This window comes from Peromyscus californicus, unplaced genomic scaffold (assembly GCF_007827085.1).
Source record: "Peromyscus californicus insignis strain IS unplaced genomic scaffold, ASM782708v3 Scaffold_6__1_contigs__length_162567912, whole genome shotgun sequence".
NCBI classification, from domain to species: Eukaryota; Metazoa; Chordata; class Mammalia; order Rodentia; family Cricetidae; genus Peromyscus; species Peromyscus californicus.
The window spans coordinates 36678376-36696839 of record NW_026294584.1 but is presented as its reverse complement, the minus strand read 5'-3'; the positions used below and the strand labels follow the sequence as shown (position 1 = coordinate 36696839).

At 37.9% G+C, this 18464-nt stretch overlaps 1 protein-coding gene across 5 annotated transcripts in view; it reads left to right on the top strand.

Moving 5' to 3' along the window:
• Nucleotides 1-18464, top strand: part of Cadps2 (calcium dependent secretion activator 2) — a 542094-nt gene that overhangs the window by 270041 nt on the left and 253589 nt on the right. For all 5 annotated transcript variants that reach the window (XM_052722147.1, XM_052722145.1, XM_052722146.1 and 2 more), the window contains exon 7: nucleotides 16749-16860. In XM_052722147.1, coding sequence (XP_052578107.1) covers nucleotides 16749-16860 — 112 coding nt within the window. The remainder of the gene's footprint in view (nucleotides 1-16748; nucleotides 16861-18464) is intronic.

Here is an 18464-nt window from a genome sequence, read left to right as displayed (position 1 = left end):
TGATATATTCTATAACAATTCCTGAAGAAGGAAACAGACACTATGAGAGAACCTTAAAAAGGGAACCCAAGAAGACAAGTGAAAAAATCAAATAGATTTCTAAAGCACCAAAAAAAAAAAACCTTAAAAAATAAGTTTAAGCTTTTAAGCTTTTAAAACATTTTTAAACATTTTTACTGGTTTATTTAAAAAACATATTACTCATTGAAAAAAAATTGCCTAGAAAAAAATTGATTAGAGAAAATTAGCTTCCTTCATAGTTAACTTGGGACAGAGACTGGGTCAGGGGTGAACAGTCTTGGGTAAATGCTTTTTAAATATTTAAAATCTTTTTTTTTTATTTGTCAACTGTGGCAGTTCTGATGTGTAGATATTCACTTAAGTCATAAAATCTTTATAAGCCACTGTAAATATTCTAATACCATATTGGATTCTAGTTAAATCTAATTACATGTTTTAAAATGTAGACTAGTTTGGAACCAACTGTTACCTCTTATTAAGAGCCTTCCCTCCCTTGAGCTATTTACATTATCCAAAAAGAAATGTGAGTCTGAAAACATGAAGTATTTTTGCATGCTTTGTGTTCATCACTGACAGTCTCATTTGGAGAGACGAGATGTCCAGTCTGTGCAATTTTCCAGTGTGGCAGTTACTTAATGAGAACAGTTCCTGACTTGACACGATCCCTGTCCTATGTTTAGCACAGTTAAGTAAACTGTCAAGAAAACTTAGGCTTTCATGAGTTACAACCCTCTTTATACTGTCTTCTTCTACTCTCTGTAATAATACATATTTATGGTGGTTTTTTTCTTTTATATATTTTTTTCTTTATTAAGAAAAATTTTTTTATTTATTTTACATACCTGCCACAGATTCCCTTCTCATCCTTCCTCTCACTCCCCACCCCAGGCCTTCCCCCACCAACCCACTCCCCATCCCCTCCTCCAAAAAGGTCAGCAAAGCCTGGTACATTTAGATGAGGCAGGTCCAAGCCCCTTCCCCCTGCATCAAGGCCTTGCAAAGTGTCCCACTATAGGTAATGGACTCCAAAAAGCCAGCTCATGCACCAGGGATGGATCCTGGTCCTACTGCCAGGGGCCCCTTAAACATACCAAGCTGCACAACTGTCTCATTTATGCAGAGGGCCTAGTCCAGTCTCATGCAGGCTTCACAGCTGTTGGTCTAAATTTCATGAGTTCCCACCAGCTTGGTTCAGTTGTCTCTGTAGATTTCTCCATCATGATCTTGATGCCCCTTGCTCATAGAATCCCTTGACCCTCTCTTCGATTGGACTCCTGGAGCTCAGCCTGGTGCTTGGCTGTGGATCTCTACATCTGCTTCAGCAGTTACTGGATGAAGGCTCTATGATGACAGGGTATTTACCAATCTGATTACCAGGGTAATCCAGCTCAGGCCCCCTCACCACTGTTGCCAGTAGTCTAATCTGGGGTCATCCATGTGGATTCCTGGGAACTTCCCTCGCATCAGGTTTCTCCCTATCCCCATGATGCATCCCTCTATCAAGATACCTCTTTCATTGCTTTCCCTGTTCCAGCTCAACCATCCCGTTCCCTTATGATCTCATCCTCTACCCCCTACTCTATTCTCCCCTAGGGTTTTTTTTCTAATAGTTAAACAATAGTACCTTTTGCCATTCACTACTGATAGTTCCACTTGCATACAGTTCTTGTAAGCACTGGGCTTAGCAATGAATCAGCCTGACTCCATATTAAGATCAGCAGCTACCTTGTTATGGTAAAAAAAATAAGTTTGTTTCTACTTACTGTAAAACTTAAGTTTCTGAAATTCAATGTGTTCCACACCTTATACTCAACCATATCCTGACTTCCATCCTCATAAGATAAGATGTTGTGCCAAATAATTTTGAGATGTTCTGTCAAGTTCCTACGTAACCAAAATTTTCCCTAGAAATCCTCAACCCTTGGAAACCCTCTAGTTTTGTAGTTTAGGGGCTATAAAAAACACCACTTCTTCTATGTTTAGGGCTGACCTCACAAATCCCCTCAAAACTTTTAGGGAGAGGCAGTCACTGGACTGACTGTATTGTACACATATGATAAAGCTTGCTATAAATTTGGCTAATTTGGGTGTTGATCTTTACTCTCATTCAGTGAGATTAACACTAGGTTATACTGTTCCATTTTTCTGTATATTGATTCATAGTCTCTTTATGAATTGATTAGAAAAAGGTAAATGTTGTCATTCATTATTTGTTCATTCAACAAATTATTGAGATCTACTCTGTGCCATGTACCCTACTAGGTTTAAAATGATCAGTAATGTTAGATGGTAAAAAAAAAATGGTGCTTCCTACATACAGTATGAAACAGCCAATAAAACTAAATACCAGTAATATACGATTACAAACTGGATAACTGCTTGGAAAAGAATATGTTCTTATGCAAATGTCTAGCAAAATAATGCATTCAGAGTCTCACCCAGTGGAGCAAGTAGAGATGGTTCGAGTCTTTCTGACCCTTGGAGCCCTGAGCAGAAGAACATGTAGGTAACCAGGCAGGTGGGGGGATAGCGGAGTAACCACTGCCAGTGAAGAAAGGGCAAGAGAAGATGTTCTGTGGCCAGAACCTTGTGGATGAGGTGTGTGTGGACAGCTCAGCAAGGCGGTGGAAGCCCACCATGCCTAGAAAGATATTTGCATCTGATTGCCTTGTTTCTCTTTCGCCTTCCCCCACGGACTCCAGTAAGTATATGGGAGAAGGTTTTGTGGTCGTTTGTTTTTAATAAATACAGATTTCCTTAGGATTTCTCGGAGCTCTAACCTCTGGGGGAAAGAAAAGAACTGCTGGGGTTTGGTGATGAAGAGCCACTCATGAAGGTCGAGCACGTGCAAAGCAGCATGCCTCTACTCCCTCACTACAGGATGGAAGTTGATTGTTAGGGACTGCTTATCCCATTTTAGAGTTAAATATAAGGCCATCATAGTTTTCTAATCTTGCTTCTCCTGTTAACTTGACTCTGTTTTCCTGTGTAACTTTGCCCTGGTTTGTCTCTGTGGAGCATTAATTCCTTAGATGCCTTTCTTGGGCCTCCCCTTTCTGATTGCTTACTCACTGCAGTCTGTGCTGTTCTGGGTTTAACAGCACATTGTACCTGCTTGAATTAGCCTTTTTGTTTGGCTGTGATCATGAGACTTGTCATGGCCCTGCACTCATTCTGTAGATTTTAACGTCATCTCCACTTTACTAAAAATAAGGCTTTTTTTTTTTATTGTTGAAGTAGCCCAACCCAAGGAGAGATGAATAAAGAAACAAAATCTCACCCTCTAGAGTACACCAGCCAAAAGAGGAAGAAGGGCCTGAATTGGGAATCTGAAGAAAGCTAAATGTCATTCTAGATTTTCCACTGGCACAGCCCACATGCATAGACAGAAAAATGGCATGTTCTCTGAAGTTGAAAAGGTAACACCCTGTAAATTTTTGAAAGTGATTTGGGACTGGATGCGGACACACTCACACCTTATGGGTAAGACCTCATCAGCTATACCAGATGCAGCAAGGAGTACAACCCCCTCATCTGGAACCCATGAGGAGGTGGTACCTAGTGCCACCTAAGTACCACAATGGCAATGACAGCCCTGACCTACCCACCTTCTGACTCCCCTGTATTCGTACCAGGAGACCCATAAGCAGAGAACCTCCAGTTGTCCTAGGGGCTTCTTTAACTCAGACTGGTCCCTGCTATTGACACAGCCCACCCGAACTGCCATCTGCCTGTCTTCCATTTTGTCTGTCTGGACCTGCTGCTGTCCATCCATCCAGCTGTCCTGTCTGGACCTGTGCTGCAGCATCTGCAGCACCCTACGCAGCTGTGCTGCAGCAGCAGTGCTGGCCTTCTCAGCGGGTTTGGCATCACACCTGGCAGATTTCTTGGCATTTCTGTCTGTCTGCCCCCTTTGAGCTCTTCACAAATAATGCTGGGCAAGTTGACTCTTTCTGGAACCCAGGATGTTCATGAAACTCGGGGACTTCTGTTGCTCTCAGGCTACCACTGTACTGGAACTCCTCATTATTTAAACCAAAGATAATGTTTTAAAAGGGGGGAGAGAAAACGTTGTTTTACCTCTGGGTAGGCAGAGCACAATTGGAAAGGAAATGTATGGGTGATTTCATCCACGTGTACCTCCTTTAAACCTTCCACGTTGATGCTCTGAAGTAGGACCAGTGGTTATCTTTGGAGTAACCAGAAGAGCTCAGGAGTGAGGTCTGCTTTGACTGTCAGCCTTTGACAAGAAGATGTAACTTTAAGTCCTTGAGTTAAGGAAATGCCAAGCAACACTCTTCTGTGACTTGTCCCAAACAATATTAGCCCACTTCACCCCTGTCAGCTCAGATCTGAGTTGTTGGAGGGCATCTGCTAAAACAAACTAGTAGCTTATGGATACTCTGACTCATTAGTGGAAAGTGCTGTAGTGATTACTTAGAGATGGTTGTAACCTAATATTTTAGATTCTCTTTTGTTATGTAGACTTTTATATCTTAAAAAAGATATTTAGGAATATATATGTATATACATTTATGCATGCAATTAGTGAAAAAAGAGGCCATGAATTTGAAGGAGAGTGGGTAAGGGTATATGGGAGGGTTTAGAGAGAAGAAATGGAAGGGAGAAATGTTGTAATCATATTATATGAAAAATAGAATAAATTTTAAAGAGACGAGTATACTGTATACATTATATTGCATTTATAGGGATTTTTTTCTCCAGTTCATATATCATAGCTAGCTTTTACAAACACCCAAAATTAGAAGTAACCAAGATGATTCTTTCAGATAAACCTGCAAGTTGAAGATGAGGGAATAATACGAATACACTGTTAAAGTTCTGTGGGTGGTTCACTCTCACTATACATAGTTTTGTGTTTGCTTCTGCTTTCTTTTTCATATATATATATATATATATATATATATATATATATATCTCACTTTATTCTTTATATTTTAATTGATGTATCTTATTTATCAATTCTTTAAAGTATCTTCCTATGGTAAACTCTTAAAGCCTTCATTTTTTTTTGTCTTATAAGAAATTATACTTTTTTTCTGGTATTGTCTTGACCAAGTAAAACTGTAATGCAGGATGTGACAAATTGTCTCTTTAAAATTAGATGCTTCAAGCTAATGTTTTGAACTACCCTGCTATGAGGAAGAGAAAGGAAAATGCTTGTAAGAGATTATGTCTTCTATCTTTCCCGGTGTTATGCTAACGCACTTGCTAGACTTTTCCAGAAGAAAATGATACAAGTGTAAATGATGTCTCCATGCTGGATATGGGGGTTTAATGGCATGAATTCTTCATAAGAGAAATACAGACATTAGAGGACAATTTTGTCCTATTATTCTGCGGCTTTTGCAATCTTGAGAGCAACAGAATAGGAGCTATCTCCTTTAAGGGGAAGGAAAATAGAGACAGTAAGGAGAGAATAAAGCCTGTAGGACTTTTCTTTTGAAGGTAATTGTTACCCACCCCGACTATCCCCCAATAGTTTTCTGCTTCCCAAATATAGGATAGAATTCAGAATTTTTTCACTCTTTGTCCTGCTTGAAAAAAAAACTTTGTATTGTTATTCCACCCTTAAAAAAAGTTTTCATCTGTTTTTCAAGACACTTCAAGATCCTAGAGTGATAATACTTCATTACTTAAACAATATTTTCTAGTTCTATTAAACATTTTTATCATATCAACATTTTATACTGATAATTATGTTTAAAAAGGGTATTTCTTATTTTTGTAGACCTTTATGTCTTATATTTCTTTTTTAAAAATTATTATAACATAATTTTTTATTGATTATCTGGGAACTCCACATCATGTACCCCAATATTGCTCACCTCCCAGGCCCTCCACATCCTCCCCTCACCCCTGCAGCATCCTCCCCAAAGAACCCCACCACCCAAAAAGTCAATCAAAAACAAAAAGCAAACAAAAACACCTTGCTCCTCCATCCCTCAGACACCTATTCACTCATCCTAGTGACATTGGATGCTGCAGTGTGTCATGCAGTACACCCCTGTCTTAATTGGGATTTTTATTGCCATAAAGACACACCATGACCATAGCAAACAGCAACTCTTACAAAGAAAACATTTAATTGTGGTGACTTGTTTACAGGTTCAGAGGTTCAGTCCATCATCATGGCAGGGAGCATGGCGGCATGCAGGCAGACATGATAGTAGAGAAATAGCTCAGAGTCCTACATTTTGTAGGCAACGGGAAGTTGACTGACAGTCACACTGAGGGAAGGCTGAGCAAAAGAGACCTCAAAACCCACTCCCACAGTGACACACTTCCTCCAACACGGCCACACCTCCTAATAGTGCCACTCCCTTTTAGGGGCCATTTTCTTTCAAGCCACCACATTCCACTTCCTCGCCCACAAAGGCTTATAAACATATCATAATACAAAAATGTATTCAGTCCAACTTCTTCTTTAGTTAGTGTTTTCTGTTGCTGTGAAAAGACACCATAACCATGGCAGCTCTTATGAAGGAAAAACTTTTACTTGGGGTGCTTGCTTACAGTTTCAGAGGTTCAGTCCATTATCATCATGGTGGGGAGCATGGTGGCGTGCAGGCAGATGTGGTGCTGGAACTGAGAGTCCAACATCTTGCAGGCAACAGGAAGTCTACTGATTGACACACTGAGGGAAGCTTGAGCAAAAGAGACCTCAAAGCCTGCCCCAACAGTGACATACTTTCTCCAACAGAGCCTCACCTCCTAATAGTGCCACTCCCTTTGGGAACCATTTTCTTTCAAGCCACCATAACCCCTTTGTCCAATCAGCCCCACCCACTAAATGTTTATTGCATTGAGTCATTGGTCTGGTTCAAGGCCTCTGGTACACCATCATTACTGATCCCCATCAAAGCTCCCCTCAGACATCCTGTTGTTGCACAAAGCCATGGAGATCCTGAAGTTTTATTTTATTTTATTTTATTGAAAAGATAGGGTAGTATAAAGTTTAGTGACTCACCTGACAATGTGGTCTGAAGTATAAACGTCTTATAACCGGCAAAGTTCTGCCATGATTTCATTCATTGCCAAGGATGTTTGGCTTTGTGTGTTTATTGACTTTCATATCACTAAAAGGAATTTTCAAATTTGCTTATAATATGTAATGATAGAAATAGTGATAAGTCATTTTTTTAAATTCTGTTGATTATTGTTTCAGAATTTTCATCACTGTAGCAAAATCCCTGAGAAAAGAGCTCAGAGGAAAAAGGTTTTGTTTGAGTTCCTGATTTCTGGGTGTTTGATCCAGTGGCTTCTTCCACTGGCATCAGGCTTGTGGCAAGGGAGAACACCATGGCAAGGTGGCCTGGTAGAGGAAATCGCCATTTGACTCATAGCAGGAAGCAGAGAGTACAAAGGGCCTGGACAAGGTGTTTCTTTGCAGGAATTCCTTCTGTGAACTGTTTCTTGGTCCTCACATCCTGACGATGCCATATTATTATTTTCTCAAGGAATTACTCTAGTGATTAAGGTAGCTCCTCAGAATCCAGCCACCTCTCAACCAAGCCACTATTCAGGTGCAAAAATTTCAAGATGTGAACCTTTTGGGAAGATGCTACTCCATTTCCAAACTACAGTAGTAAACCAGTTTCAGTTAATTTAACCACACAAACACTTTTGTTTGAAAATATATTTAATATATAAAAATATAGTCAGTATATGTTTTAAAGTTTAAAGTGAATTATATAGAAGACCTATTCATTTTTAAATGGAAAATGATTATTTTTAATAAAATATTGTCATTCTAACATTTTCTTATTATCATTAGTTTAAAAAATGTGATTAACTCATATTTGGCCTTTTTATGAGGGCCATTAACTAATGGCTAAATAATTGTAGGCCATAGGGAAAAACCTGTTACTATTACTTTAAGTACTATTATTATTTAAGACATACTATTAAGCCAGCTCCTAATGACTTATTGTTATACTGGTGGATCAGTGTACTGCTCAGCCCTCATCAAAGAAGCTTATTTTTTTTTTCAGCAGATAGTGAGATTCATATCTGAGTAGGTAAAAGAATGAGATATTGCAGAATGCTCAGCCCTAAATGGGGCGTGTATATCATAGCTTGTCCTCCCAAGGCTCAGGAATCATTGAAGAAGAAAGAGTATAAAAGGCATAGATGAAGGAAACAGTGTTTTATGGGCACAACAAGGCATTGCTTGCATGAATGAGTTCACAGCATTGGAGACAGCATGCACAAGACTTCTGAAGCCTCAGGCCACATAAAACACCAGCATAGAGGGGAGAGATGGGCACAAAACCACAACCCTAACCAAGAAGTTACTGGAAATTGATAGCTCCTAGGAGAAGGAGAGTCAGTTTTCTTTAAGGATTTGGGCTCTGATGGGTTGACTACTCTTCAACTAAGGCTAAACCTCCAATGGTTTAAGACTAGCACAAGCTGTACGTAATTGGTGTTGTTTTTAAGACTCAAAGTTGGTTGAGTAGATGTCTTAATTACAGTTTCTATGGCTGTAAGAAACTGACCATGTCTGGGGGACTGGTGAGGGGTTACAGTGGCATTTGAACTTTGGGCTGAAAAAGTCTTGAGTATTCAGAGCTCAGTGGACTGCAGTGAGCAGCAGGACAGTAAGCTGCATTCCTCCAGGGCTGCTGCTCTGTTCCTGCCTCTCTGTTTCTGCTTCTAGTTCCTTCCCTGACTTCCCGCAGTGATGGAAGATGACCTGAGAGTTGTAAGATGAAATAAACCTTTTCTTCTCTATGACCAGCCTTTGGTCATGGTGTTTTATCACAGCAACAGGAACCCCATCTAAGACAGTAGAGAAGGGGAAATGGATATGGAAAGAAAGGGAGGTGTCAAAGTACATTGTATTAATATTCTCAAAGAACTAATAAAACGAGGAAAATATGTAATTAAACAAAATGGCATCTATTAAAAATTTATATAGGTAAATTTTGATTTAAATTTACTAGCACATTAAAAAATGAGGTTTTGGGCTGGAGAGATGGCTCAGAGGTTAAGAGCACTGCTTGTTCTTCCAAAGGTCCTGAGTTCAATTCCCAGCAACCACATGGTGGCTCACAACCATCTGTAATGAGATCTGGTGCCCTCTTCTGGCTTGCAGGGATATGTGCAGACAGAACGCTGTAGACATAATAAATAAATAAATCTTTAAAAAAAAAAACCACAAAATTGTAAGCCATAATACACAAGCAAAAGACCAATAAGACAAAAAAAAAATGAGGTTTCAGTGTGGCATTTTCCCAAGTAAAGTCTGTTTTAATTGTATTTTTTGATTTTTTGTATGTCAACTAATATTCTTAGGGTAACCTTTTTTACTTGCAAGTAGCTTAAATAATCCTATCCTTGTCTTTTCTGCTCTATAATATTTGTGCAAAAATAGTTGATGTAGTATGTAAGGCATCTGCAACAGCTTGCTTATAATATTAAAACTGGAAAGAAACATAAGATCCATCATCAGAAAACTGGTTAATAGAGCCTTCCAAATAGAATTTCTTATAATCTTAATAATAATTGTGTGAGTCTATTTACCAGATAAAGGTGTTAAAGATAATAGAATTACATTAAAAAACAAGGTACGGCTGGGTGGCAGTGGCGCACACCTTTAATCCCAGCACTCGGAGGCAGAGCCAGGTGGATCTCTGTGAGTTCGAGGCCAGCCTGATCTACAGAGCGAGATCCAGGACAGGCACCGAAGCTACACAGAGAAACCCTGTCTCGAAAGAAAAAAAAAAAAAAAAGGGTACAGAATGGCCGCCCATGTCCTAGTGAAACTTAATTTATTCTACCTTTGGTTCAAGTGTGTCAGTGCTGTAGAAAATTTTGATATGCTTAGGATTTGTTAAATAACTTTGAAATGTTTAATTTTTCATCAATCAAAAACTTCCCTTCTGTAAGTGCCCTTTTTCTTACAGATTTTCATAAAACTTCCTTAATTGCTTGTGTTAATCCTGTGCTAGACGGTTTTCATGGCTCTGACAAGATACCTGAGATAATTTTTAGAAGAGGAAAGATTAAATTCGGCTTATGATTTTAGAAGTTACAGCTGGCTCCATTGCCCTCTGGTTATGGGGGTTATGGGGGGCAGAGGATCATGGTAGCGAAGGCACAGTAGAGCAGAGCTATCCAATTACTGGGAAACGGAGAGGAATCTGAGATGCCAGGAATACCCCCAGTGCCCTTCCTCCTCCAAACAGGTCCTATGTCTTAATATCCCATTCAGCGTGAACTCAGAATAGATCAACTCATACAAGTGAGCACCTTTATGACCCAGCCACTTCTCACCAAAGCCACCAACTAGAGACCAAGCCTTCAATAGTAAACATTTTGGGAGGATTTCATATCCAAAGCACAACAGATGGTATGTTTTAAAATACCTATATTTAACATTGCATAAAAGCATTATGTTTATCATTATTTATAAACACTTTATGTGATTTATTGTTTAATTTCTGCTCATAATTTTCAGATTGGCAATTCTCATATTAAACTTAATTCCAAATTTTTAGAGGTTATTATATTATTAAGTTAAAGTGTTGATGCTTTTTATTTTGTATTAGTGAAGTCATGGATATAGGAGTATTTTTGCAATTTTTCAAGTATTATAAATGTAACTGGTTTTTACATATTCATATTCCCAGTGGCTTTTGCATGGCTTTATAGTATTTAGGCTTACCATCAAAAGGACAGTGACTAATCAGCAGACACAAACAGATCTAGGACAGAGAAACAGACTTGTTTAATATAAGAGAAGGGTACCTGCCTGATAGTAGCTGCATAGAGAAAGAGCACAGTTTTATGTTTAGAGTAGTAGGGGGCAGAGAAGAGAGAGAGGAACACAGACAGACAGAGAGAAAGAGACAGACAGAGAGAGACAGAGAGAAAATTAGAAATGGCACAAGCCCTTTGAAACCTCAAAACCCACCTCCTGTGACATGCTTCCTCTAACAAGACCACACTTCAAACAGTTCCACCAACTGGGGCCCAAGTATTCAATGTATGAGTCTATGAAGACCATTCTCCTTCAAACCACTGTACCCACACTGGGTCCTCTGCTAGAGAAACAAGTCCGCTTAACTCATGATCCATTTCTCCAGCCTATAAACACATTTAACTTTTAACCAAATGAGACTGAGCAATAAAATTTAAACTTCCTTTTCATATCACAGTTAAATTACAGATAGCTTGAAATTTTAAAACTTCCAAAAGAAGTACAGGTCAGTGTTCATATAATCTATAATAAAAAAGCCATCAAAATGATAAGTTCATAATCAAAGGACTGAACTGACAGTCTAGTATTTTTAGACTAGTTGTTTTAAAAGGCATTAACAGGAGGTAAGTAGAAACAGTGGGTAGAATGATTTCATGAGATTCTGTAGTGATGCTTACAGACCTGGGGTGTTAGTTGCATATACCTTTAAATACTGAGCTTTTTTTTTCTTCCTCTCTCTTGTTAAACGTTGTAAATTTATTTTTATTTTTTATAATTTCAGACATGCACAATGCACTGTGGACATAGCCACTCCCATTACCCTCTCTTCTTTTACTCCTGCAGACATCCCCCTGTTTTCTTCCCAACTCATATACTTTCACGGTTTACTTTTTTTATTCTTGTGCCTGTACCAAAGTTATAGAGTGTTTATGATAGCATTGTCCATGTCATATCTAAGAAATAGCACTGAAAGACACTCCTTTGCATCCTCCAGCCCTGATGACATCCCCACTCTTTTTTAAGTGATGTTCACTGGGTCTGGGAGGGCGTGATACAGAAGTCTTGTTTAGGGCAGACAGCAGTCACATACTCTCAGCACTTTGACCAGTTATGAATCTCTGCATTAGCTTCTACCCACTGCTAAAGCAAGCTTCTCTGACCAACACTGAGAGCAGCACTAGTTTAAGGCTATAAAATAAGTATTTAGAAGACAGTTTGGCCGGCACTTAGTTTCTTAATCAGGAATTTATTATATATTTATAACATGAATTAGAATTAAGAAATTTGGATGGCTCCAGTGCAACCATTTTGCTGCTCATGATTTTTGAACATACTTCAAACACAGAGGTTGGCAGTGTTTGAGGACCTCTTGGATTCCAGGCATAAATTAGTTCTGCAGCTATTTGGAGATAGTAGGAAATAGCCAGCTCTTAAGATTGAAGGGCAGGGATGGTGAGATACACATTTGCCAGGCAGCAGTAGCACATGCCTTTAATCCCAGCACTCGGGAGGCAGAGCCAGTCTTCGAGGTCAGCCTGGTCTACAGAGTGAGATCCAGGACAGGCACCAAAATTACATGGAGAAACTTTGTCTCAAAAAAAGAAGGTACACATTTACTTTTATATCCTATTTTTTTTTAATTTTTCACATTTCCATGGTTTTACATCACCTGTACAACCATCATTACTTGGCAACAAATTATCCCATTATATACCCACATTTTACGTAACTACTCTAGAAGAGTAGGCATTCAGTGTGCTCAAATCTCTGATGTTATATGGGATAGTATAGTAGATTTAATATGTAGCATTATTTGGTTGCATAAATACTGAATGAAAAGCAACAACATGAATCTTGGCTCCAGATAGAAATTCCAGTATACTTTATTTAATAGCCAATGCATAATTAATGTTAGTTATTTCAGTTGGTGTATGAACCAACCTGTGTTTTCATAGTCAGGAAGTCCTGCTGTGTTTGTAAAGGTGCTTTGTACATATTTAATTCGTTTGAAGATTTACACTGGAAGTCTGAATCCTCATAAGTAATGTATCCATGCAAGTACAGAAGGGCAGTGTGTTTTGAGTCAAGCTAGTTGATAGCAAGTGTAATGTATTCTTTTATCACTTAGTGCTGAAAACATAGTAGGAAGATAAGAATTGGTATTAGTTGCCGAAAGTGTTGGAATGTGCCAGTTAGATAGGAAATAGTGAAATGCATTGGTGAACTGAAGATACACTTACTACCCTCTCAGCTCTTCTTAGGCCCTTTTCAAGGGATGTGGGACACATGGGATTTTAATTCATCATTCTAGAATCATAAGTATTTTCTTACTGTACATATGTTCTTTTCTTTTTCAATATTTTATATTGCATTTTATGTGTATGACTCCTTTGCTTGCACATATATCTGTGCACTACAAGTGTTCCTGGTACCTGCAGAGGCAGAAGAAAGCATCAGACCCTCTGGAACTGTAGTTATACATAGTTGTGAGCTGCAGTATGAGTGCTGGGAGTCAAACCTGGGTCCTCTGGAAAGGCATCCAGTGGCCTCAGCTATGGAGCCATCTCTCTAGTCCTTGTTCTTATTTTTCACAGGAGAAACTATCAAGATAGTCTCAATCTGTGCTTATATAGGGAGATGTTAGCATTAAAAGGTACTGTAGAATTCTACCATACCATCTTTAAATTTGAACATTGTTAGTGTTTTTATTTTTATTTTATTTAATGTGAGAGGGATGATGCTTGCCATGGCATGTATGTTGAGCTCAGAGGACAGCTTTCAGGAATTGCTTCTCTCATTACACTATGATGTGGGTTCAAAGGATTGAACTCAGGTCCTCAGGCTTGTGTGGCAATACTTTGACTGTCTGAGTCATATCTCTGACCTTAAAGCTGCATGGTTTTTTTTTAATGGAATTGAAACATCAGTCTTCTGGTCCATTGTTATTAGGACTCCTGGTATTCTTGCTCCTCAGTTTCTCCCAGCCTGAAAGCATATTATTTTTGCTTTCCTCGTTTCATAAAATGGCCTTTTGCATTCTCTTTCCTTTACTCAGAAATTACTTGTATAGAATATTCTTCTACATTACTACAGGGACCTATAATATAATGATTTATTGCCTACCAGACTCTTAACTTAATTACCATACTGGTTTGGGTTATAGATCACTAGTACCAGCTTCTATGTTCTGACTAATAATTCCTTTTTACATGTTATATCATTTTGTGTGTACATGAATATTGCTTATTCTGAAATGTGTTAATTGGGTACCTTTTCTGACTCATAGGATCCTCTACCTCATCATCATGCCTAGCCTAGTATTATTTCTATAGTTTTAATGTTTGAAAAATAATGGTGATATTGAGATAAGATCAACATATACATCTGTGTGTGTGTGTGTGTGTGTGTGTGTGTGTGTGCGCGCTCATGTGTATGTGTGTGTGTATGCATGTATGTGACTTAGTATGGTGGATACATTTTGAAAATAATGACGAGTTCTGTTGTACAAGTCTCATGTAGTAATACCAAAACAAAATCCATGTAGCTGATGCATTTCTAGACTCTGTGGCATCATCATTCTGTATATAGCCTACTGTTGACCAAAATGTTATGCATCCTGTAATTGTATGTGTGTACATATATTTTTATATATCTCCTCTATCATATTCAATGTTATATTATATATCTATAATATATAGTGTTCATATCCTTTGTGTACCATATATGTAATATCAGTGATATGTATATGATTTGTACGTGTATACATATATTTGCTCTGATTTATTTGTATGCATCTGATAAAAAAAAGGATACTTTTATATCTGTTAAACACAATCTACCAAAAGTGCAGTGCTACAATCACAGAGGGCAGTATAAAGCTAGTAGGCGGGGAGAAGCTTCCAGATGAGTTTTAGCTTAGTTTATCTGTATCTTTCAAGCAAGGTGTATGGTGTCTTTGGCAATATGGTCTTGTCCATCTAGTTCTGGTGGGCAACCAAGAGAAAAGGCAATAACCTGTATTATTCTGGGAACTTCTAGGTTTCCCTGACAAACAGTTTATATGGAGGCGTCCCATGCCTGGTACAGGGCAGAGTATTATTTAGCTATGCAGAATTTAGCTATCCAGTTATAGTCTTGAACTCACATACTTTAATCAGCTTACACAGACTAGGGTTCAGTATGGTTCCCATAGCTCCTTCACTTTGGATAATCTTCTCTCATTGCTCCCTGATCTCCTGTGTCCCACCACCTCATCCCTGTTGAACCTTGCAACTCCAGAATTCCCTTTTCTACTTTAATGTTGCCTGTGGTCTTCTAGTTCAACTTCCTTAAGACTTCCATCTTCTACCAGCTTTTTTCTACTTTGACTTCTGCAGGTTCTTCAAGTAAAACACAGAAATCTAAAGAAATTTTATTAACAGGAATTCGTTTAAAAGATGAGTAAATTCTGTGGAAGAATATTAGGTGCCTCCAAGACAATTAGAACTCTCTGATCCTAGTCATAGCAAAACTATCCACGGGTAGCCTTAAAATTATAGCTATCTGACAAAGAATTAAGAAAGGTTTGTTAAAGGAATCTTTTCCAAACTTTCCAACGAGACTTCCCAGCCAAACTCAAGACTTGTGTTTCTACGTAGTACACTGAGAATCCCTTTCTCCTCATTTTGACTCTAATTTTATTTTATTCTTTTCTGCCTTTGCTCTACCACAGACTAACTTAATTCAGTGAAATGGCAAAAAAAAAAATACAAATGAAAACAAGAACTTGATGTCCTATTTTTTAGAAGTCTGGAATAGAAAGGAGGCAGCTTTTCCACCCTACATGAACCCTTCTCTCTGGCCTCTGACTTTAGTCTCAAGAGAACCGCTTTCATATAGATGCCTGGTTCTTCAGTCACTGCAGTAGTCTTTACTGTTAGACACAGTATTGCAATAGCAATGCTAGGATAGAAGACAGGCATATAACACTTATTCAATTTTTAAGATACTTGTTTTTGAGAGTTAACTAACTTTCCAAATAAGATTTATAAAATAAACATTCAGTGATAAATTGGTTGTTTTTGACATAATACAAGAAAATTGGCATTGTTTAGTGTTTTATTTTTGAACTGAATCTGTAGTTTGTTAAACCCTTAGTTTTTCTGCCATTTGCTGCATTTTGTTCAATGGTGTTTTGTTCATGCTGTGCCAAGTCGCCCTACCTGTTATCTCTCAGAATTTCAAGAAATACTGATAAGATTTTTTTTAATATCAGATGTGTGCCAGTTCAGTTTGTCAATAAGCTCAAATGAATTGGTGTGTGATAAAGATAAGATGATATTAATTAAAAGATAAGCCAAGAAAACATGTTATTTTGTTGTGATGATTTGAAAAGCCAGATGTCAACAGACTTATTTCCATCCCTAAGAGAATGTATTGGGAAATTAGTTGCAGATTGTTCAAAATTTTATGAAGCATATTTTATTCTTTTTGAAAGATGCTATAAAAAGTCATGTAAAGAAATAATCTAAGATAATTGTCCTTACTTTTCAAAAATTAAAGATAGCCAATATTGAGTAAAAACTTTCCGAAGGTGGAGAGAGTAAAGTTCCATGGTATGTAAGAACAGCTTTCTGCAAAGCTGTCTCCTACATAGACACCCATAACAATTTTCCCATGCATAAAAATACTGTTGCATTGTTCATTATAATTAATAAAATAATAGATTTCACTCGGTACTTCTATAATGCCTTTTCTTAATCTAAATGCGTATAGTATTCCCATATTTTGTAGATCAGTATGCTAATTTTTGAGCAGCTGAATAACTATTACAAACCATAAAGCTTACTGTTATTTTCCTTTGGATGGTGCCATCTGTCAGAAAGAAAAGCAAAGATGAAAATCTCATTGAGTCATAAAAGATTCTCCATTGCTTAATGCACCTTTTATAGAGACATGTCTATCTAGGGGGAGAAATTAATGCTGCATATTAAGGACAATCTTTCTTACTTCACTGCAGATGGGGAACTCAAGGAGATTTCAGCACTACCCACCCTCGGCCTGTGGTCAAAGTGAAACTCTTCACAGAAAGCACAGGGGTCCTGGCCCTGGAAGACAAGGAACTGGGCAGGGTGAGTTTTTCTCTTTCCTGACTGTCCAGGATATCACCGCACTAGCATGATTCAGAGGAACATTCAGTATTTCTCAAGTGAAACTTGTGTTCATAAAGTATTTAAAATCTGGCTAGCAAGATGGCTCAGTGGGACAAAAGTACCTGAAGCCAAGCCCCATGACCTGACTTCAATCCCTATACTCCATATGGTGGACCTCCACATTAAGCATGGCTGGTCATAAAACCTCCACGGGCACACCATTGCATGTGGTTGCCCCCATGCACACACATGCACACACATACCCAGGCACACACAAAATAAGTTAACAAATGGAGGAAAGTATATAAGACTACTTATTGGTATTTTTCCATAAATTCACATTACAGCTAAGCATAAATATGTATAAATTAGAAAATACTGTGATAGGCTTTAGATGCGTAAGAGGTACACATGAGCTCAGAGTCACCAGCTCCATCTCCTCTGGCTACTGAATGTCATTCATACCAAACCACTTGTCCCTGCTGGTGAAATGTCAGTTTCATTTAATGATTCTGCTCAAGGGTTGAAGGACCATTTTTAATGCACAAGGCTACCCGCTGTTTCTATCTGCAGCACTTAGGCAAATTAGAATACCTCTTCAGGGCATTTCTCTCTTCCCTCTTCTGTTTTCCCATTGAGGTGGTCTTCCTCACACAGCTTTTAACACTGCAGTGGTATATTTCCTACACTCACTGCCTTCTATCTAAAATGTGTCGTTATAAGCCCTGTGAATTCCTCATGACATTAAAGGGCTAAGTAGTCCAGTGATCACTTACAGCCCAGTGTGGAAGGTGATTTGCTATCTAATGAAGTGGATATGTTCTGAGGAGGACATTGTCTTCTGCTATGAATCCAGATCTGAACACAGCCATCACAAATATTTTTAAGAGCATAAACCTTTAGAGTTCTTACTTATTTTTTTTTAATATTACGGATGACTTTTGCATTTCTAGGTACAGAAGAACACTGGCAAGCATCTGTGTTTGGGGGATTTTCCCTCTCAGAATCACGTTTTTATTCCAATTCCTCTTATACCTCTCTTATGCTGTTAGAATTTTTGAATTCTCAAGTTCCAGATTACTTCTTTGACTTTGACTTTGTACAAGCATTGGACAGCTAAGCTCAACTTTTTCTTCATGTAATCATATAGTCACACTTTTATTCATTCAGTAAAGGTGCTGTAGCATAATGTAACAGAAGATCCTCAGAGAGTACATCTGATCTTACAGATTTATGAATCAGAGTTGTTCACTTAAACTATAATTACATTAATTTACCTTATCTCCTTATTGTAACTATTTTTCAGTATTAAATAGTAGCTCTTTGAAACCTAATTTTATAACTAGTTCTTGGATTTTAACTAAATTTTAGATGATTAAATAACATATTTAATCCATTTAAAAGTTGAACACATAATATGTTTCCTATATAATTGTAAATCTGAGAGTACACTTGCATACCCTTAAAAAACAAAATAATTTTTCTATCAGTTTCTCAACTTTAGTATTATAATATCTTGAGCAAAATACTTAGTATTGGGTGCTGCCCCATTCATTTTATGATATTTAATGTCATCTCTGTCT